This window comes from Numida meleagris, chromosome 1 (assembly GCF_002078875.1).
Source record: "Numida meleagris isolate 19003 breed g44 Domestic line chromosome 1, NumMel1.0, whole genome shotgun sequence".
NCBI lineage: Eukaryota > Metazoa > Chordata > Aves > Galliformes > Numididae > Numida > Numida meleagris.
In genome coordinates this window covers 2,360,414-2,383,471 of record NC_034409.1, presented here as the reverse complement: position 1 = coordinate 2,383,471, position 23,058 = coordinate 2,360,414, and the positions used below count along the sequence as shown (strand labels likewise).

Here is a 23,058-nt window from a genome sequence, read left to right as displayed (position 1 = left end):
AGCACCTCCAGGAGCAATGCAGTCTGTCAAACTCAGACAGCACAAACACTCCGGCTCATAGTGGCCTTCACATCCCAAGTACCATACATCATCGCTATGTCAGCCAAACCCCTCTTTTGCACATCATTTACACTCCCTCCAAAAATGCTGGCAGTTCTGCTCCAAACCTCTATATCAGCACAACAAGCTATGCAGCTGGGCTGAAAGTCAGATCACTGAGCTGTGTGGTGACTGAGGTTCCTTCATTCCCAGGTGGGAACCGTGTCTGCGTGCAGGAAGAGTGGACGAGACCTAAAGAGCAGAAAATGTGGCTGTAAAAGGAAACCGAGCTCTTCTGCAGTCCCATAAACTTCCCTCTGTGGGCTGAGAGGATGCAGGATCATGTGGATGAGGCACTGAAGGATAAACAGAGGAATATGATCTCTGCAGCTCTCAGCTTGCCGCTTTCCATGAGCTTTAAAAAATTCACTTAAAATTTTTCACACCCCCCAAAAAAGAGATTACTGAGTGTGGAGACTCTGCTTTTGAAACTGCCATGGTCTATTGGGTAAATAAGCATTTAGGGATTTTTCAAAAGTGAAGTATTGATCAAATAAGCTGCTAGAGCTCTTCTGTAAGAACATATTCCAGCTGCAAAGCTGTGTTATGCACCTGAAACACAGCTGCACTGACTTCCCCTGGGGTCTAAAAGTCACAGGGAGAGAAAATCTTGGGTGAAAAGGGTTTGTCTATACAGAGTGAAAAGAGTTTTTCTACATAGACAAAAAGTCACCTTTGGGAGAGAAGTGCATTTTGTCCTAAAGGACATTGGATTTCCATGATCAGCTAAAGGCTGTTACTTCACAAATTCCATCAACAGCAGTACTGATAGAGGTGTAAGAAGAGAGTGGAGCTTGATCCTCTATATGCCTCCGTAACCCTGAGCATCCTTGCCATAACCTGTGTTTCTCCCAGGTGTCTCCATCTAATAGAGTTACCTAACGAGGAGACATTCCCCACATTCAACTCTCACATTCATCTTCACCAGGACACCACAACCACACTGCAGGACCCTGGTAAGGTTTCCACTGCAAGTACCATCACTGTCACATTCAACTTGGAAGGGCATAGGAACACTCTTGCTGACTTGTCCTCTCTTTCACATGCTTGACCCATCATCTCCCAATACTTGCTGGCAACAGAATGGTTAAATCTGGGCTGAGATGGAGCATTTCTGGCAGCTGCCAGGCCATCCTTATTCCTATTCCACTGATGCACACCAGCACCTTGCCGGATAGAGTCCAGCTGCCTCCCTCATGCCGGCACCACCAGACATTCCCTTAATTACTATAATTATTATTTTGTTCCACAGTCAAAATTATCATTTGGGCTGCAAAGTGCCACGTGCACCAGCAGCGCTATATAAATGAAACAACAATGCTGCTTTGCATGCAGGCAACACCTCCCAGAGATCCCAGAGCTGCTTAAAAGCATTAATTAAGCCTCACCACGGTCCTGCGAAGGTAAGCTAAGCGTTGTGATGAACAATGTGTATGTGTTGTTGGTCTTCAGCATAGGGAAACTGCTCAGTTGGATATGAGACTTGCGCCAGAGGAGGTTCGGGTTGGATATTAGGAAAAATTTTTTCTATGAAAGAGTGGTGAGGCATTAGAACAGGCTGCCCAGGGAGGTAGTGGAGTCACCATCCCTGGAGGTGTTCAAGGAAAGGGCAGATGTGGCACTGAGGGACATGGTTAGTGGGCATGGTGGGGATGGGTTGATAGTGGGACTGGATGATCTCAGTGATCATTTCCAACCTTAATGATTCTCGGATTCTATGACTGACCTTGGCTTACTCACCAAATAATGAAGAGCCAAGGGCTGTGCATCTGCATTAGGGAGAACTGAGTTGTGTCTGGTTCTATCATCAGATGGAAAATGAGTGTAAGGGAGCCCGGCTGTCAGTTTAAACAACCAAATACAGCACTCGAGTTCTGAAAAGCAAGATCTCCCACTGGCTGCCTCTATCTGTGCAGATCTCAGCGCTTGAGGAATGCAGAGCGCTTGTGTCAGCCTCTGTATAATTCACTCAAGCCTTTCACATCCAACTCTCTTTGCATCTGGAAGCGGGGCTGTGCAGTGGATGGCCCACTGAAGCAGGGACGCCGTGACAATTACAGCCTTTTGTTTCTTGGCGCCGGATGCCGACCAATAGCCCCGACCCACTGATGAGTGCTGGGTCATTCCCTCATTAGGAGCAGCACGTTTTTATTATTCCCTTCTGCACGCTCCCTCGCTCTGCCTCTCCCACTCTCTGAATACGCGCCTGGCTAATATCGCTTGTTTACAGAATAAATCAGCTGAACAAATCCTATTATATTTTGGAATGGTGACAACGATGGGGTAATGACATTGAAACAGGGAAAATGCGATGTTGTTCCTACTGATCTAATGTCACCCACATGTTCTATCAGCAATGCCAGCTCCGATAATGCATGGCAGAAACAGAAGTCCCTCTGTTTGCCCACGGCATTACCACTTTGATGCACATATACCCGGGTGTGCCACCTTTCCTGTGTTTCAGGTACTTCTGTTACTACTTTAATTATTGAACAGGCTGCCCAGGGTGGTGGTGGAGTCACCGTCCCTGGAAGTCTTCAAGAGAAGGGTTCCCTACCAAGGAGCATGGTTTAGAGGGCATGGTGGTGATGGGTTGATGGCTGGACTGGATGATCTTAGTGGTCTTTTCCAACATTTATGATTCTATGATTCCATAACGCAGCATCTCACACACTCACAAAAATCACAGTGCACTCTCAGGAAGGATCAGTGTGAGAGCATTTTCTCCCTCCAGGAGAGAGGTACAACAAAGGTCTGCACTTCAGCAAGCACAGCAAGGTGATGCTCCTCCACTTCTTGATCTTTATCTGTGCAAAGGAGTATATTTAAAGAGCATGGTTCATACGTAGATGTGTGCATGACACCCACATCCCCAGCTCCAGCCTGAGTCTGGGAACATAGAATCATAAAATCATTAAGGTTGGAAAAGACCACTAAGATCACCAAGTCCAATTGTCAACCCATCCCCACCATGCCCACTAAGCCATGTCCCTCAGTGCCACATCCACTCTTTTCTTGAACACCTTCAAGGGACAGTGACTCCACCACCTCCCTGGGCAGCCTGTTCCAGTGCCCAACCACTCTTTTTGATAAGAAATGTTTCTAAATATCCATCCTGAATCTTTCCTTGGCTCAAAGCCATTCCCTCTCGTCCTATCACTGTGACATGGGAGAAGAGGCTGACCCCCACCTCACCACAACCTCCTTTCAGGGAGTGGTACAGAGCAATAATGTCTCCCCTGAGCCTCCTCTTCTCCAGACTAAGCAATCTCAGTTCCTTCAGCCACTCCTCATAAGACTTGTGCTCCAGAGCCTTCACAGCTTCATTGCCTTTCTCTGGACATGCTCCAGGGCCTCAGTGTCTTTCTTGTAGCCAGGGGCACAGGTCCACCAACCATATCCACGCTAGGGCTGCAAACACCGTGTTTGGTCTCAGTGTTGTTAATCACTCAGAGACTGCCCGTGTCACAGTAGCATGGCCATGAAGATGCCATTCTGTGAGCATTTGGGGCAGAAATATGGCCAGAGCAGAATTGGACATCTCTCTGAGGTACAACAGTCTTTTGCATCCACATCCTCAGATCTTGCCCGCATCTTCATGGTGGAAAATTGTAGCATTGTTTTTCTACTGTCTGATATACTGGGGATACATCACAATTCAGGTAAATGGGGAAACACACTTATTTCAGGAACAAAAATAATGCCCTATGTTATGTATGTGTTGGAACAGAAAATTAAGACAGACGTGCATCAGGCTGTTCCCAGAGGCTAAACATCTTCACTGATTCCCTAAGCACAAAGACAGACCCTGCACTGTTTTTCACCCTGACAACTCCACTTGCATCAGGCAAGGAAGAAAGGGCCTGTGCAGGATTTGTCCCAAAAGCAAAGCTGAATCCAGCAAGCCACGACCCCCTCCTCAACAGAACGGGTATTGTACAAACCCCAGCTGCCCCCAGTCCGGAGGTGCTTTAAATAGCACTGGTCTCATGCAGGGAGCCGAAATCACTTTGCTTCTGGCTCATCCAAGATTTTTCTGGGTTTTGCATGCAGCTTTTTTTCTTCTTTATTTTTTCTTTTTATTTTTTCTTTTTAATGTTGTGTAAGCATTCCCCTCGGCCTGGAAGGCAATCTCCTGGCGAGGCAATGCGAGGTCAGGGCTGTGATCACCCGGCGTGGAAGCGAAGGCGAAGAGATCATCTGGAGCGCTCCGAAAATGCAAGGCTGAGCCACATGTGACCACAGGGCTCAACCGCAGAGAAAAACAGCCTGGGTCGCTGGCAGGGAAAGCAGCAAAGATCACTTCCCAGAAATAAAAATAATCGTCCATGTGGCGAGGAGCATGAAGCAGCAACGTGGAAGCCAGCACCTCGCCCTCCTGCAACAGCATCTACGTGGAGTCCAGCTGGAGCAGGAGATGATGCTGAGGGATGCTGAGAGATGCTGAGTGATGCTGAGCTGCGCAGGCAGAGTCCAGGGCTGGGATGATAGTGGGGGAGGGAGCAGTGCCTGAAATATCTCAGACACAACAGCGAGTCAGCAGCCTTGGGCCCTGCTCCATCTTCAATGAACATTTTGTGTGAGCAGGGTCAAGCAGACGCGAGGATCCAAGAGAGAACAGCACAGCGCGCACGGGGCTGGCACCCGGCCACTTAAAGGCATAGGGTTTCCTCTGATGCGTGGGAAGTAAAGAAATGGTTCCATGCAGGATGCTGTTGTTGGTTTTTTTTTTTCTTTTTTTTTTTTTTTTCCAGGGGTTTCTCATATCCTTACAGCAGAAATAATGAGCATTTTGGAAGGAGGGCAATTAATTGCAGCCAGCATTATTTCTGATCTGGAGGTTTCCTTTAAAGGGATGCTTAATACTGAGGAACATACTTACTGCCTCAAACTTAATCATCCTCTGCTTGCTTTTAGGTCCTGATTTACAGCCCTTAAGTGTAAGCTTCTGTTTATGCAGATGTTTAAGAGTTTTTCTTTCTCTCTCCCCCAGAGCTTCCAAAGCTGGGATGAAAAACCACAAGCAACAAAAAGTGAAGATGGTCCTATGCAGTGCCTGAAAAGCCTCTGCAAATGAGTTTTGATCAGATTTTAGTATCATAGAATCATAGAGTTTTTTGAGTTGCAAGGGGCCTTTAGAGGTCATCTATTCCAAACCTTGCAATGAACAGGGCCATCTGTAGCTAGGTTAGGCATATGCACATCCACCTGATGGTGGGCACAGGCTTTGGAGGATGTCCAGAAGTCAGGATGTTGCCAACAGCTACACCCAGGCCTTGAACACCATGCTAGTTAGACAAGAACTAGTGCTAATTAGCTAATGAGCCTGCTTGGTCACATCACAGTGGAAGAGATGGGGAGATTTTCCTAATTCCAGCTACAGAGGGGCCAGGACCTTGCTCAATCTCTGGGAGTGGAGATTTGAACTCAGTTGCTCTCCATTAGCCTGAAGAGCACGGCCTCAGCCATCTCTGGTCACTTCCACCACTGACAACATTCATGAGAAGTAGCCACCACGTCACTGGAGAGAGCTCCTTGCTCTGCTTTTGCCTGAGCTGCCTCATATAGCATGACAATATGACATTTTTCTCCAGTGACTTGTCTTTCACTCCCAGAGCACTGCTTTGTAGAGGAGACAACAATCAGGCCCTGAAAAGAGATGGGTAAGTGAGGATTGGGAAGGTTCATGGGGGAGATTTTCAAATGACAGAGCTCAGCTGCAGAAATCCTTAGCCAGCATCCTACCTCTTGTCCATGTTGCATACCCACTAACCTCTTCATCCCCTCCAGCTCCCGTCAGTGGCAGAGACTGCTGGTCATCTATTACCAAAATCATTGGGCTCAGTGCATCCCTCCAACAACACGCTTCACATATACACTACAATCCAAACTGATGTGGCCAATTATACAAATAGTGAGCACACAGTAATAGACTTGTTTGCTCCATCTAAGAGTATCCAGTCAGCACTGCCAGAGAGGCAGTTCTGTATTTCTGAGACTACTGCTTCTACACAGGCTGCACTCTGTCATTTTTTTGGGGTGCTCTTGCTCTTGCTTCCATCTCCAGAGGAAGAAGAGGAAAGCACCATTAAATATTGACGAAGAAGTGGTCTTCAGCTGATCACAATCTCTTTAGATGAGAAACTTAAGCTTATGTAATTTGGGCTAAAAGTGTGTCTGCAAAGCTTTTCTGCATGGTATATCCAGTAGAGGTGAACAAAAAACCCTATTGTGCGAGCATGAGCGGCATTGACCTCATACAGATTTACTTAGGATAGCCCTGCTGGCAAGCAGTGACATGATGAGGTCTCATGAAACCGATAGCTCGTTCCTGTGACTGTGAGTCATTCCCCAGGGAAAGTGGCAGGCTCATGTACTGGGCAGTCCCGCCAGGAGAAACCAGCACACTCAAAATGTCAAGGCAGCAGCGCCGCATGGACCTCCATCCACGTGCTCCTCTCCCCTGGGACTCAGCAAGAGTTAACACTGCCTTTCACCCCAACCTTTCCTTTTTAAGGGAAGATGACAATTCCAACTTTTTTGATTGATAAAGTGATATCTTCCCTTGAAACAGCTCTTTTTTTTTTTTTTTCTTTTCAGCAACTCCTGCCCCTATCTTTTTTTTTAATGACAGTTTTGATGGAACACTATAGTAAGGATTTATTCTGTCTTCTTGGAACAGTTGAGAACACAACACAAGGACCCAGGAGTTCCTGAGCTGCAACTGAGCTGCAGGTCACGTTTTACTGTGCCTTAGCTCCTGTGAAACTGGAACTTCCCCCCATCTTAGTGTTGCTGAAGAGGAAAATAATGAAACTGTTTATTTGTTCATTTGTTTGGACAAAAATAGTGGAAGGATTTTGATAGGAAAATCATGGCCACCTCATCATCAATAGTTGCCTCACCAGGAGTCTGATTGTCTTTGTTTTACACCAAGCTAGAAATGGCCTTTTCTAACCTAATAGAATGGAGCAGTAGAGAGCCTGGATGTATGAATCAGTCTCAAGGGCCAAGCAGCATTCATCCTGGGGTAAGGTGCTCATTCTGACAACACAAATCTCCTGGGCACCCAAAAACCAGTGCAGACACACTGGTCTCACAGCAATATGTGGATGACAGTGTTGAGATTAATCAGCAATATGCACTCCACAGCCTCTTTCCATATCTGTCTGAACATCATGGGAAAAGCTTGGTGGGCCTGATGCACCAAGTAAATCAGGAGGGAGTAGGAGAGCAAAGTCAGCGTGAGGAACGTATGTATGGAGGAGATAGAGGACAATCAGGGATCAAGGCACTGGTGACTACAAGGATATCTGGGGGAATTACTGACTTAGATGTGGCTTGGATTATCAGAAGCAGGAGCCTTCATAGCTGAGTTACTTGTCAGGCAACGACTCAGGTTCCAAATGCCACACCTTGCCTTGCCTGCCCTCTGTTAACAAAGCATTGGAAAAATATTGCCCTAGTCTTTACACAAAGCCTTTTGTTGGCTGGTCAGCTTCAAAAAACATTTCTTTTCTCCCCCATCTGACAACATTGCCATGAAAAACAGGAAGAGATTGAATACAGTAATTTAAACAGTCAAACTCCATTTCCTGCCAAAAGGAAAAGAAAATACCAGCAAAAGGCAGAAGCCAGGCGATAGTTGGGGACAGACATTTTGATTATCTCAGACAGATATTTGCACTGTGTATCCGGTAAAAGCTACAGTGGTGGAAGTGACACCTTTTCATTTCGGGGAATGCAGATTGTTAGGCTGCAGAGCAGCAGGTGATGCTGTGAGGCACATCAGGCTGGGATCAGGGTTGCAACCAGCTCCTAAGGTAACAGTTAGGATTGCATGCTAACAATACACTCTCTATGAGTGTGTTGCTGGCAGGGGGGTTGGAACTAGATGATTTTTAAGGTCTCATCCAACCTAAGTTCAATGATCAAGTTCAGTACTGCAATGACCCATTCCCACCTCTATCCTCCTCTCAAGCTGCCTCTTTTTTAAAAAAATCAGCATGTTGATATAGCATGATGCATATTTAAATCACTGTCTTCTTTATCCAACTTGAAGATCGTTTTCTGCTTAAAGAAACATTATTTTCACTCCAGAGCAGCCCTTCCTTCTGCCAATACTCTGCACATCTATACAGCCTCTCTCTTGTGGCTCCACAGAATCATAGAATGGTTAAGATTGGAAAAGACCACTAGTCCAACCATCAGCCCATGTCTGTGACCTCTCTAAACCATGTCATTCAGTGCCATATCTACCCTCTTCTTGAACACCTCCAGAGATGGTGACTCCCCCACCTCCCTGGGCAGCCTGTTCCAATGCCCCACCACTCTTTCTGGGAAGAAACTTTCTGAATTTAGACTGATGCACCACAAAAGCGGTCTCAGTTTGGTGGCACACACTGTTCTTTGTAGATACTCAAAGGAGACAAAGATGCTCTCTAGGGCTATGTAAGTCGTAATGGATCCAGTATCAGGAAATGAGATTAGAAGTGAAGGAAAGCTTCCTAGCAGCAGAGATAGATCATGTAGGGAGAGAGGGGAGCCTCCGTCACTGGAGGTTAAGAACAGGTGAGACAAACATCTGTCAGAAATGTTATAAGTAAGGCAGGAGGGCAAATCAGATGACCTCATAAGATTATTTTTTTCACAGTCTCATTTTTTCTCTGATTGTATGAATTTCTAAGCATTTGAGGTCAAGAGTACTGCTTAAATATAAGTTATTATCCTGCTTTTGCAAGGTACAGAGAGGAGAACCAGAGATATTACCTGGAACTATTCATCACCTGGGTGAACATTGCCAATTTGCAAATCAACTGCCCAGACATAAAAATCCATATTTTTTCCTGATTTATGCTGAAGATTAAGAGGAGGACAGCTATAACACAGGAAAGGAATGTGTATCAAGGATTGTCCATTCATCTCTGGTCTTTCCCATGCCAGACTTGACCAAGATGCAAGGACAGTGCAGTGACCCCAACTCCAGGGTCTCAAGAAAGGGTTGGAATATATCTTCTAACAGTGTTTCTCTGCAATGCTCAATGGGGGTTTCCCACAGCTTCTCTTTACCCATCTGCTCACTGAGTAGCATACCAGCTGTGTCCATACACATGCAGGATTTTGGCTGCTGGATGCAGGGCAGCAGAGCTGAAGTCAAGTCCAGCCTTGATCATGGGCAGGTTGGGCTTCTATCCTGCACCAGCAGAGACACATTTGATATCCAAATGAAAAAAAAAAAAAGAAAAACATACAAAAAGTCACACTGGTAGCTTTATAATTGGTTTTATAGCTGCTCCAATCCACTTGCGAGAAGGCAGAGCAGCAATGCTGGTAGACTGTTGGCAAGCAGGGCATCCATCAGCAACGGAGATGAGGCCCTCATGGACATATGTCCAGGCTCCAAAATACTTCACCAACCATCAAATATTTTCCAAGCTTAGCAGCTGGACTCTGCAGCCCTTACAGCAGCCAAGTCACTAATACCTCTTCCCTCGGGCAACACAGCTGATCTCAGGCAGGGCTTGCCAGCAGCTCTAAGTAGACTCATTAAAGGAGAGCACAGCCCACTTAGTTACACTTTTCAGACTCTTATTTTTTCTTCGAGGATCTCCAGGCTCTTTTTCCAGATGGGAAGCATTAGCATCTCTGATTCACAGTCACAAAGATGCTCTTACAGTTTTCCCCGCTGTGCCACACAGTCCCCAGTTTGTGGACCTCTCCCCAGTCTCTGCAGTCCCGTCCCTCCAAATTTGCTCTAATATATCCAGGACTTGGCCTAAGGGGCAATGTTGGCCCTTTTTCCCCTTTCTAAAGCCACAGAAGCCAGGTGATTGAGGGGTTTCAAAACTCTTGGTTTGAGAGGTCCTGTGCTGCAAGCATTAGTATGGAGCACAAGCAGAGCAGATTTGCAAATACATGGAGAGGCTTAACAGCCTGGGAAAGTAACTCCAGTGGGAAACTCCAGCTTAAATCTAAAGGCAGCTTTTTGAATGTGTAGAGGCCTTGAGGCTAAACAAAAAAAACAAAAAAAACAAAAAACAACAACAACAACAAAAAAAACAACAACAAAAAAACCAACAAAAAAAATCAAAGCCAGATTCGGGCACAGCCTTTCTCCCTGTGAATCCATAGGGGGTTTGCTGCTGGCAGAGGTCTAGACAGAAGGGATCCCACCAAACTGAAGGGTTTGTCTCTCCTCAACTTCAGTGTAGGACTGTGAGAGCCGTGCAAGGTCACACAATAATGCTGTGCTTGTGCAAAGGGAAATTAGGACAGGGTAAGTGAGGATCAGTCTCCCTGAAATATTTCCATCTGCATTCCTCTTAGTGTGTCCTTGTCCTGCAAAGGAACAACAGCAGGGATCCCCCAGCCAAGGATGCCTGAGTACAAAGGAAGGCATGAGCAATCCCATATCCTGAGCCCTGACTCTGCCATGAGATTATGGGGCAGGAAGGCGCTCTGGTGTTTCTCCATATTCCCTTTGCTCAAACTTGAACTTGTCTCTTACTTGAAAGAACTAATTAAGGAAGGAAATCAAAGCCCAGAGAGGCAGCTATTACAGCAGCCGGGGTGCAGTGCTGACTATAATGCTGATTTCTGTGCATGGTATCAAAGCCAGCCACATATTGGTGGGGCTGAGGCAGATTTCCGCAAAGACACTTTAGTGAACTGGTGGAATTTCTTAAGACCGTTTGTAGGTCAGGTAGACCAACCTCTTCCCCTGTCCTGCCCTTAAATGTTGCAGCATTTAATCCTTGATCTGTAGCCAGGCCTTAATTTTTCAGTGCACAGACAGTGCAGAGCTGGCTAGAAGGAGGAAGACAAGGGACTTTGATGGTTAATGATCATCGCTACTCAGCCCTAGAATAAATGAAGTACTGGCTTCACAAAGCTCCCGGAAAAAGTCCTGCTCCAACTCCAGCCTAGGGAGATAAAATTCCACCATCAGACACAGAAATAAGCATAAGTAGTTGACGTTATCTAAGTCTTATTTTGGTTTAGGTTTGAGCCAATACTACAGAAAGGAGCGTGATTTCACCCCTAATGAATTTCACTGTGAAATAACAACAGCAGGACAATTCTTTCCAAAGATTTCAGGGCCTCTTGGCTTATTCCATCAACAAACATAACATTCCTGGGAAGGTCACAAAGTGATACCTTCCTCAACTTGACCATGAGTAAACTGAGACGTGGGCTGGTTAGATTAGATGGTGTCGTGAGCCAGAGGAAAAGCCAAGACTGGGAAGAAGCAGGTTCAATTTGTCACTCCCTACTGTAGCCACTGAGGCACACTTTAAGATCTGCAAGAACGTGAGGAGACTAAACGTGGGTGCTTAGAGGCTAGACTTACCGCACTGCTACAGGGAATGTCCTTGACTTTGAGCCAGGCCAGATCTAATGTCCCCTCTCCCCTGTAGCAGGACTGCAGCCTGTCCTTGATACGATCGTTGATCTTTTTCAGGACGAAGATGCAAAGAGCAGACTCATCCAAGGACTTCATCTTCCTTTTCTGCCCCTTGGAGAAGACTGTGAAGAGGATGTCATCCTCAGGGCCAACACCCAAAGACCTCGCTAAAATGGCTCCAGCCTTGGACAAGTAGGCTGCCTGGAGCAATCGGTACTCCACTCCGTTCTTCTCACAGCCAATGGGCACCTCAACATAGGAGTTAAAAGCTGTGTCCTCTTTGCACAACCGGACCAACTTAGAGGTATAAACTTGCTCTTTTGTGGTGGAGCCAGGTGGTGAGATCATCTCAGGCTGCAAAGTTAGGAAATAAACAAAGTTACCGCTGCTGAAGCCATAGATGTAGTAGATATCAAAGTCGGGGATGATGGTGAAGGTGTCTGAGGGGATTTTGATCATAGACGCCACAAACTCATCATGGAAAACATATGCAAACATCCCATCTGCCTCGGAGTTCTTGGTAAGCTTTCTGCTGGAAATAGTGGGGAAATACTCAGGTTTGCCATCCACAGCAGTGGCAATGAACAGCTTGTCATCCATGTTGCTGTAAGAAACAATGACTCCAAAAACAGAGCCACTCTCATTCACGCCAGAGAGGTAATGCTCCTTCTTGTGGAAGGGTTCTCCCAGCTTGAAGAGGTCATCCAGCCTCAAAAGCTTACAGATGCCCTGGTAAAGACTTCCACAGGCTATCAATCGATTCTCCTTGTAGTCTATGAGGAGCATTTTGTTGATGTTGTTGGTGGGTGTCAAGGGTTCATTGCAGGTTTGGACTATCCTGGGAGGGTAACACTTGGGATTATCATCATCAGGACCGGTCTGGTGGGTCACCAGGACCTTCAGGTCACTGGAGAGTTTATAGATCCTGTTGACAGCTCCCAGGTAAATGTGCCCAGTCCTTTCATCAACCACTAAGTGGTTGAAGTTCCCCTCCGTTTGGTCTCCAGTGAAGGTGATGAAGGGCCTCTTTGGGTGGGGAGGCTGCTGCCTCCCAAGAGGTGACACTGTGGCAGATAACAGGAGGTGAGAAACCAGGCAAGTCCATTTCCACATGGCTGGTGACATATTTAGAAAGGTTTGTATTCCCAAGGGAATGAGAATTGGAAGCTGTGAGTGTCTTCAAAACACCAATTCCCTGGCAGATTTTGTCCTACAAGCAAAGAGAAAAGAAAACAAAAGTATGTTACTAGGGAGTATTTCTTCCTCCTCCCTCCTTCACAACCATGCCATCATCAGAGCATATTTAATTGCTAATCCTCCTTTTCTCGCCTCAGAGCTCTCTACTTAAAACCAGCACAAAGGGAACCCTCCTGAAAGAAAAGATGCTGGTAGAAAGAGCAGAAATCACATAGCAGAATAATAAATCAGTGCCCTTTTAACCTCTACTACACACACACGTGCCCCATGGTACAGCACAAAAACTCACTGGAAGCCAGAAATGTGCAGAAACATCAAGCAGTATTACTGTTTGCACTGCCAACTTTGACCCAACTGTGTATTTGTTAAGACAGGACAGGAGAAGGATTACTATCCTGCTCTTCCAGATGAGGGAATGAAGCCTCGAGAAGGTCAGGGGCCTGCCTGCAGGGACAAGCCCAGATGGCTGCTAAGCTGTCCTGCGACTCTTCAGGTTTGCCAGGAAGAAGCCAGCTCTGGTCTGACATTAACACACTTTCAGGGAGACGCTGGTCCAGAGCAGGCCTGTTTGAACAAGCTCTCTGTGGCTTCCAGATCAAAGCTGCCTCATGCTGGTCCAGCTTGGGGTGCAGATGTAGGAGTTGTGGTGTGCCAACCTTCAGAGACACATCTACAAGGGGCACACTGCCAAGCACAAAGCCAACCGAGCACCATGTTTCCTCCCTCCCCTGGTCCTTACCACGGCCCTGCTTTTCACCCCCTGCAAAGCCAAGACAACCTTGTCTAAATAAAAGATACACTTCCATGGGGCATCTCAGAGGGCTGAAAAGAAAGGGGCTGCCTAATTATTAGCAGTAATAAAGTCTAAAGGCCCATGAGGTAGGAAAGCTGACAACCCGGAGACCGGCATGGTGATTCCCCAAAAAGAATGAAAGAGCTTCCTTGCATAACTCAGTCACTTCAAATCTCCCAGCTTTTAACCAAGATGATGTGAGCCATAGGGGATTTCACCACACCCTGACCTTGTGCTGTGGAAATACACCTTCCCATTTGAAACGTCCATCTGCTCCCTGCTCCTCTTCCTTTTCAAGGTTGATTGTATACCAAGAGAAGCTTTCATAGAATCATAGAATCATTAAGGTTGGAAAAAACCTCTAAGATCACTAAATCCAACCATCAACCCATCCCCACCATGCCCACTAACCATGTCCCTCAGTGCCACATCTGCCCTTTCCTTGAACACCTCCAGAGATGGTGACTCCCCCACCTCTTTGGGCAGCCTGTTCCAATGCTTCATCACTCTTTCTGAGAAGAAATTATTCCTAATATTCAACTTGAACCTCCCCTGGCACAACTTGAGGCACATGGAAGATGCATTCCCAACACCTTGAGACTTGCCAGCCAAGCTTTTTGCTGATTGCTGACTACACAACCTTGTTATAGGCAGCCAGGCCAAGGCACAATGGTCTTTCCCCCTTCCCCCTTTAACATCCAGATCAGAATTTCACAAAATTCTTGTTGCTTGTTAGAAGGGAAACGAATCAAATCTCAGTTTCAAAGATCCTTGTGATTTGAATGCACTTCTGCAAGCCACTGTCCTATCGCTTCTCACAGAGTGCCTTTGCCGGAATGAGGGGTGTAACTTGCTGAGTAAAGGTGATGACAGCCAGCCCTGTGCAAGGAGGAGGCAAGGCAAAAATTGCAGTTTACAAATCCCAGCAGGGAGGAAGATGTGGCAGTGACACAGGGCTGGGATTCACAGCTTTTTCAGATCTGTGCCAGAGGAACAGAAAAATTTACTTCAAGGAATAATAAAGAGAAGAAAAAATCTGTCTTCTTTTGACTTGTAAACTGATTAGATCTGATAGTGGAAAGGGTACGTCTGCGCTTCTAGAACATCCACCACTTTTATGCCACCCCAAATATTTCAGCCTTCTCACAGTAGCCAGAATTCCAAAGCAGCTGCATGATCCCCTTCACCTCTCTCTGCCCTCCCTACCACATCAGCAACAGGCGCTGGCTGGAGGACGGACAAAGGTCATTTCACATTTACTTTAGGCATGTTTACCCTGTTCTGCTTTGCCTTTCTGGTCAAGCAAATATTTAATAAAATCAAGATCATACTGCAGAGTTGGCAAGACTGTCCTGCGAGTTAGTGAGGATTCACTCTGCAGGGATACACAGGCCGGTCACGTCGGCTTTTAATAACCTTTATTATGACAGATAGAGAGGCAATGGGATGAGCTCCCCCTGCATAGGCATTCCTCTTTCAAAAGAGGCCATCCTTGAGAGAGCAGCACAAGAAGGAAGCTGTCCCTGTTTGAGTCCTGTGTTCAGAATCATCACGTGGCGACCCTGAACACCGGCGCCTGTCACTTCTGAGTTATGATCCATATTTCTGACAGATACTGCTTTCATCGGGCACTAGATAGATGTAGGAAGAAATTATTCTTTTGAAGTACAAAAAAGATATCTATTTTACTCCTGCATTTTACTATATTTTGCTCCTCTTAGGCCTGCTGAGTCAGCACAGCTGTGGGACAGGGAAATGGGAACTGCTGTGAACCAGGTTGGATATTAGGAAACATTTTTTCTCAGGAGTGGTGAGGCATTGCAACAGGCTGCCCAGGGAGGTGGTGGAGTCACCGTCCCTGGAGATATTCAAGAAAAGGGCAGATGTGGCACTGAGGGACATAGCTTAGTGGGCACGGTAGGGATGGGTTGATAGTTGGACTTGATCTTTTCCAACCTTAATAATTCTACGATTCTATGACCCTGAGACTGAAGAGACAAGCAGCAGCCCCTCTTCTGTAACATGAGCTATATGCCCAAGGATGATTACAGAGCCCTAAACCTGAGTTATAACAACAGGAGGAAGTACCCCTTTAAAATAAGTGGTTGACCCAACATAAGAGGAGATGCACTCTGGACGTGAAATCTTTGAGGCCCAAGCAAGTGAGAATCGTGATTGAGCTTGAAACGTGTCTGTCACTGATAGAGGAAGGAGGGAAACGTTCGGCAGGCAACGACAGGAAATTTAGTTTGGAAACGAGAAACACCAAGAAGGGTGAATGAGGAGCCACCAATCAAGCACAAAAAGCAGATTCTGGAAGAAAGCAGGGAGCCTGCTATCTTCACTCTGCAGTCTGAGTGACCCTAGGAGGAGTATTTTCTCTCCTAACACTGCTGGCTCTCCCTGTTCACCCATCTGCTGACATTGTCCTGCACCCTGCATCCCAGAGTTCCAATCAGTATTTGAGCCTCTCAGGGTTAAAATTTCTAATTTGGGTTAATTATTAAATAACAGCAGAGGACAGAGGCAAGGAGGATTGGATGTTTAGCTTGCAGGACAGAACACGGTTTGCACAACGCCTCAGAGAATGCACCAACGAGAAGGGGTTTTATGCATGTCTTTTTATTATCCACATCTGGACAGCAGGAGATCAGAGCAGTTGGGAAGACAAATACTGTAGTGCCATAGACATACCCAGTCTTTTAAGCTGCAAGAGTCTGATTATATTGCAGGAAAAATAAACAAAAGGCCAAACTGAGCAGGCAGTGAGGTCTAGGCTTAGGCTCTCGTCTGGGTATTTCCAAAAGAAACCCAAACCACCTCCCAAAATAACCATGTTCCCTTGCTTTTCCCCCCAGAGACATGGCTAGCAGTGCCATGACCCAGTGTGCAGAGCTCCTGTGTGAGCAGATCTACGTGGCTGCTGCCACATCTGCCTCTTTGCCAACACATTCATTATCCCTGTAAAGGTCACACAGTTTCTACAGCCACATGGGTCCATAGCAAAGGATATTTTGGTAGAAACCAGCCCTTCTTATTCTCCCCTCTAAGGAAGAGCTGTCCCTCTGCTTTGCTGGATGCTGGACCCTTCACATGCAGAAGCTGTGCTGAAACGATGCAATGGTCATAACAGTGCCCTAAAAGATTTACTTTGAGACTGGATCTCCTAGGTGAGCCTCTTCATCTCCCCACCGCATGAAAGAGCAGAGTGCCTGCCTCCTTCTTTGACCAGGACTCAGGCAGTAATGCTATGCAACCTTCATGATATGCAGCAACCCCTAAGGAACCTTGTCTGGACATGAATTCGGAGTAGAAGAATTCTTCTCCCAAATCCATCTGGCTCAGACAAGGCTCCATCCATGGTCAGCACGAGGTATATCCGAGGAAGGTCTCAGTCAGCTCCCATGTGAAGTCTCACATCACCCTCTTTCCTGTGGAACTAGGATCTCCACCCCACACCTTGCAAATTTCACGTTCCCCACAAGATCCCTTGAGCTGGCTTGGTTTAAAGCTTGAGCATAGCTTGATTTAAAGACTGGTTCTTCCTCAAGGACAGCAAGTTATGGTTACTTGTTAACTATTGTTGACCATTTCCAGCAAAGGTTAGACACTGCGGAATTAGAGTTGCAGCTTAGTTGTACTTTGAGTCCTCCAGTGATCCCAAGACTCTACAACATGCAACTCGATTGGCCTAGGACAAGAAAAGGCTTGAGGGGAAGAAGCATTTCTAGCTTCTTTTAACTGGAGACCAGCACAAATCCACCCCATTGCAATTGCTGCTCCTGAGAGGGTGAAGATGGAAGACAACAGCATCTCCCCATTTGGTTCTCGCACACACACACAGCCTTCCTGACATCAAAGGTGGCAGACAGATCCAAATCACCAGGTCCCCTGCCATAGGCACCTTCTGCAGCAGGGACACTGCAAGGTCAGCAGCAACATTTCACTAAAAGAGTTATCCATGATAACCTGACTGCAAAGAGTTACAGAAGTAAACCTACTCTGGGTCCAGCTTCAGCCAGGGCCTTAGAACAAAAAACACACTAAAACATAGAAGAAAGCAAAAGCATGCCCAAAAACGCCAAGAGGGGAACAAATCTGCCACCTCCTCCTGCAGAGCATGCCCAAAAAACACCACACCAAGGCCCCAGCATGCGGTGGATCAGGCTCGTATGGACCCCAGTGGGTTATTCAATTGGGAACACCTAGTTAGGAGGAAGCCAGCAGCAACCAGGACTACAGGGCAATGTCAACAGCATGAGCACGGTAGTTAATGAAGTCAAACATTAATCAGGCAGCACGTTCCTGTTTGGTTTTGCTTTGCTCAGGCACAGCTATTCATTTGTTGGGACACAGGAGGCCGTGCAGATGCTGACGAGGCAGACGTCCAGCAATGGAGCCAGCACACGGCGATTCAGCACCAAGTGCAGCTACACAATCCCTTTAATCTCAGCTAAAGATTTTTTCCTGACTTCCCTTAATAAATCCTGATTACCATGGATAGATGCTTTTCTCTGGGAGCCGACGCGGCAAGAAAACTCACACAGGCACACTGTCGACAACTCCCCAACAAAGAGCAGCTTCTAACTTCAGCTAAATCCTTTCTCCCTGAACATACAACCTGTTCCATGCCTGACGGAAAGCAAAGGCAACTCTCTCTTTGAGGGCATCCAACACCTTTCTTATTTGAAGCTTGCCACAATGAACAGATCCCAGCACAAGCTGCAGCTTGTCCCAAATAGAGAGATTAATTTCAGCAATGGGTCGTTTGCAAGGCACATGAGCTCCAGCAACAGAACATGGCCTTCACTCATCACACAGATTATTCTATTCAGGCACTCACATGTTGCCCATCACCTTGTTACCTCTGCCTCTGCCAGAAGAGCATTAAAGGAAGGGATTAACATTTGCCATGAGTGGGACTTTGTTTCTTCCTGATTTCCCATCGGAGAAAAGTGCACGTGGATGCTATTTCTCCTTGCATTTCAGACTTGGTTTCCTACCAGCAAAAGCAGGTCAGATGTGTGCTCCCTTGTGCTTGGCAGGGAGAGAGGAGAGGCTTGTAACATTCCTCCAGGAATTTGCTATATGTAGATCTGATGAAAGACCACATATATTCAGTGCCACAAAAACAAGAACGGAGTCTTGAGGTCATGGGAATAACCTACAAATCCAGAGACTGGGGTTAAACTCTTCTTTCTGGAGCAGATTCACCTGTGAGTTTCCAAGGGCGAGCTCCCCCTCCACCGTTCAGATACTTATTTCAAAGTCTCCTAAAATTCATGACTAGATGATCTTTGTGGTCTTTTCCAATCATAATGATTCTATGATTCTATGAAAACTATTCTGAGGACAAATCTGTTAAAATTATTCCTTATCACAGCAGCTGGGGAAATGGAAACCCCCAGACAGTTGTAGTAAGAGCACATGAGGTCATAAAATTTCAAGTAAACAGTGTCACAACACTGCCTGACATTGTTGCTCTTAAGATGAGGAATGTCTGTATTAGATCATACAGATCCAAAACATAGAATGTCTATATCAGACCATACAGATCCAAAGCACAGAAAAAAAAAAGTGGAGAACTGACAAAACACGGAGCCTCAGGGACTCTGAAGGATACCCAAATAAAACCTTAATTTTTTCTGGACTTAGTCCAGTATCAAATCCCAAAAGCCCACTTCGGTCCTCCAACATCAAGGAAGGGCCTCTGACCTTGGGTTTCTCCCCATGTCACCAGGCAGCTATTCTCTTTTTGGCTGAGGCTGTAGAACACAGTTTCTTTTGCACTGAATGCCAGTGGGTGGATGTTTTCCCCTGCTTTGCAATCTTAGGAAGATTTGTGAAACACAATTCCTCTCTCTCAGGCTGAAGTTTTGTAATTAGCGCTGTATAAATCCATTAAGAGACAAATCTTGTAAGACAGAGACCATACTTCAGCTGTCTCCTGAAAGCCTGGCACAAAGAGTAAATCCATATTCACAGTGACTTTGTGATCAGTGGCTATTTCATTCTCCAGATCTACATGAAACAACAGCAAGGATAAAACATGGGGCTTACAGGAAAAACAAAGCCTTTAGACCTTGATCTACAGCTTGTTGGAGCACTAAGATCTGTATTTGCAGCTGGGGAAACCACTTGCAAAGAAGCCAGGAGAGAATCCTCAGTCTTCAGAGTCTGAGATTTTACTACATATTCAAAAGGCAGCTGGAGCAGAGCAGCCTGAGAAACAGAGGGTAAAAGCAACAGGATGAAGAAAATCAGAGATGGTACCAGGATGAAGGATAAAGTTCCTTAGGATCCGTTGGATTTGCTGTGTAGGATCATAGAATCATAGACTATCCCAAGTTGGAAGGGACCCACAAGGATCATTGAGTCCAGCTCCTGTCTCCACACAAGAGCACTAAAATTCAAACCCTACGTCTGAGAGTGGTGTCCAAAGCTTGATGCTGTGACCATTTCCCTGGGAAGTCTGGGATGCCTGAGCACATTCCAGTGATTAACTTTTTCCTTTTCCAAAACCTTACAGTCAGAAATAGGCTAAACATGCAGCAGGAGCAGGAATAGAAAGAAAATGTCATCAGCAGCCCTGTATAACTGGGAGGGAACTCTCTGTGGAGGTTCACCAAAGGAATGATGATTTCTCAACAGTAACAGGATTTGCAGCACAGACAAGAACAGTCTCCCTTTATGCTTTTTATTCAGCTTAACATTTTTTCCTCTCATTTTGTGGCAGATATCCAAACTTCTTTGGAGCAGCAGCCACTGGCCATGGATGGGGACCGTGGGAGGAAAGATCTGACACAGCAAATCCTTCAGCTTCTTCTTCCCATGTGAAAGGCTAAAGACAATTGGACCAACTCACAGCCAGGTCTTGAGTCCAACACACACATTATCACTCATGGGAAGAGGCCATGCTGACTGGCATTTTCTCTTCCAAACCTAAACGAGAGCTTCAGTTTACTACAACCATTAGCAATATTTTTGTGGTCATGTCCCTATTGGGTGAAGATCGTGAAAAAAATATATACAAAACATCTCCTTAGAATTATAGAATCATTAAGGTCAGAAAAGACCTCTGAGATCATTTAGTCCAGTCTTCAGCCCATCTCCACGATGCCCACTAACCATGTCCCTCAGTGCCACATCTGCCCTTTCCTTGAACACCTCCAGGGTTGGTGACTCCACCACCTCCCTGTTCCAGTGCATAACCATTCCTTCTGAGAATAAATGTTTCCTAATCGCCAACCTGAACCTCCCCTGACTCAACTTGAGGCCATCCTCTCTCTTCCCAGTCACCTGGGAGAAGAGGCTGACCCCCACCTCACCACAACCTCCTTTCAGGTCTCCCTGATCTGATCCTCTCATTACTTGTGCATATAAAACCATACCTTACTCTACTTTGCTTTAAACTATTCTATTTCTCTTGTCTCTGTGGGCACAAAAGTAGATCTTGAAGAGATCTCAGAATGCTGCCTAGTCCAGACTTCTGCCCCAAAGTTCACCAACCCCAAATTCCAGACAACTGCAAATATGAGTTGCTACAAAGCACGTCTTCTTTACAAATGGAAAGTTTCAGAACAAAACAGGCATTTTTCTAAACAGTACAAATCTACTGCATGCTTTACTTGGTTCTACCAAGCAGATGTATTAAAAACTGTAAAAAAAAATTGTTTATAAATTGTAACTGTGCTGCCACAAAATAACTTTTTGTCAAGTTCTATGCAAAGCAGGGTTCAATGAAGCATCTGTGTTCAGAGTTTCACTCTGAGAAAAAATATCCAAGATCCGCCCAAATGAAAGATGTTCTCTCCAGAGGACTTCCCTCAGAGTGCTTTGGCTAAAGCCCTCTGTCCCCACTCAGCTTGGATTTTTTTGCAGTGTCACCCGATGCAAAAGGCAAACCACTCTGATGGAGTCCCTGTGCTTGCTCTAACAAAGGTACCCAACTGAGACACAATTTCAAGCCCAACAGCAGGAAGGAGAATTGACTTGTTCTGCTGATAGTCTTCACTCAGGCTGGATATTAGGAAAATTTTCTTCTCGGAAAGAGTGGTGAGGTATTGGAACAGGCTTCTCAGGGAAGTGGTGGAGTCACCGTCCTTGGAGGTGTTCAAGAAAAGGGCAGATGTGGCACTGAGGGACATGGTTAGCAGGCATGGTGGGGATGGGTTGATGGTTGGACTGGATGATATCAGGGGTGTTTTCCAACCTTAATGATTCTATAATGAGGAAGTATGGACACAGCCCTGATAACAGTGGCTTTGTGAGCATTTTGGGGGGGAAAAAATCCAACAATGTACACAAACAAAACCAGCAGTCAGACACCTATCCTTTAAGTCGTTACCACCACAGTCCAATGAATCCCCATCTCATACGCTGGATGACCACAACCATCACTTTCAGCAAAGAACCAATAGCACAACTATTTGTCTCCCTTCTCCTCTTTCAAAAAATAACAACAACAATAATAATGTGAATAATTACTATAAGCTTGCTCCTAATTTTCTCTTCCAGTGACTTTGTCACTTTAAGGCAGAGGACAATGTAGCTGCCAACACACACAAAAGCCAATGGGAAGTTATTCTTAGAGCCCTGCCCGGCTGTTGCTCCAGGATAACTAGCTTCAAATCATTCCTGACAGCCTCAGGATACTGCTGAGCTAGACAGGACACCTATGGCCGGGATCTGATCTAGACAAGAGACAGAATTCTGCTAATAGAGGCAAAAAAAAAGATAATCATATGCTATGTTTGTTAACAGCAAGATTAGGAGAGAGCTGATGTATACCCACACAAACAGCATTTGCAAGGAGAGACACAAATCCGTCCTGTACAGCATACAGACATTTAGTTTAGCTTGGAATTAAGCAGCTCCTCTACACCCAGTGCAGGTCACTGTGTGCATGCGTAATTACACCAAGCATTAACAGCAACAACTGCAGCTCAGGTTGCCTGACATGTTCCATAGCAGGGCTCAGTTTTAAGGCCCTCATTACTTTGACAGACCTTAACCGCTCCGGAGACAATTTCCCCAGCTCGGTGTCGGCCTCGGGCTAACATCTCTGGAGAAAGTTGCATTCAGAATGGCATGGGCAATTGTGAGAACTAAATTAGGAGAAAAGTTTTGGCAAGTCATTAATATTTGCGTTTGTGTATGTTTGACCTTGGTTACATTCTTTCCACTGTCTTCCTGAATAGCTTCCCTACTTTGGAGCAGGTGATAGTAATTGAGAGGGTGTTGTCAAGAAGACCCTTTGGCCACGCTTGAAAGTGTCTAAGTTTGACCAGGTTACAGCATCCAATAATCAAAGCATCACATATGAAGAACTGTCTCCCAGCATGGATCAGCCAGTGCTTGGGCTATCACCACGGGATGAGTAAAACACGCTCAGCATCAGGGAGGAAGGGACTATGCAGGTGATCCCATTTGCTGCGTCAACTGGAGGCTGCGGCGGTGCTAAGGAGAACTCTTCTGTGATCCCTGATGAAGTTATGCTGCAGCTCAGTTGAGTTAACCCAACTGGAAACCAACAGAGGAGCATGTTCTGACACAAGGAAGGGAA

The 23,058-nt window shown here is 46.0% G+C and overlaps 1 protein-coding gene across 1 annotated transcript in view; it reads right to left on the bottom strand.

The window, feature by feature from the left end:
* The window catches only part of PLXNA4 (plexin A4), a 468,858-nt gene that overhangs the window by 429,990 nt on the left and 15,810 nt on the right, over positions 1 to 23,058 (bottom strand). The window contains exon 2 of the mRNA XM_021384299.1: positions 11,450 to 12,713. Within this exon, the coding sequence (XP_021239974.1) occupies positions 11,450 to 12,628 (1,179 nt within the window). The 5' untranslated portion in view covers positions 12,629 to 12,713. The remainder of the gene's footprint in view (positions 1 to 11,449; positions 12,714 to 23,058) is intronic.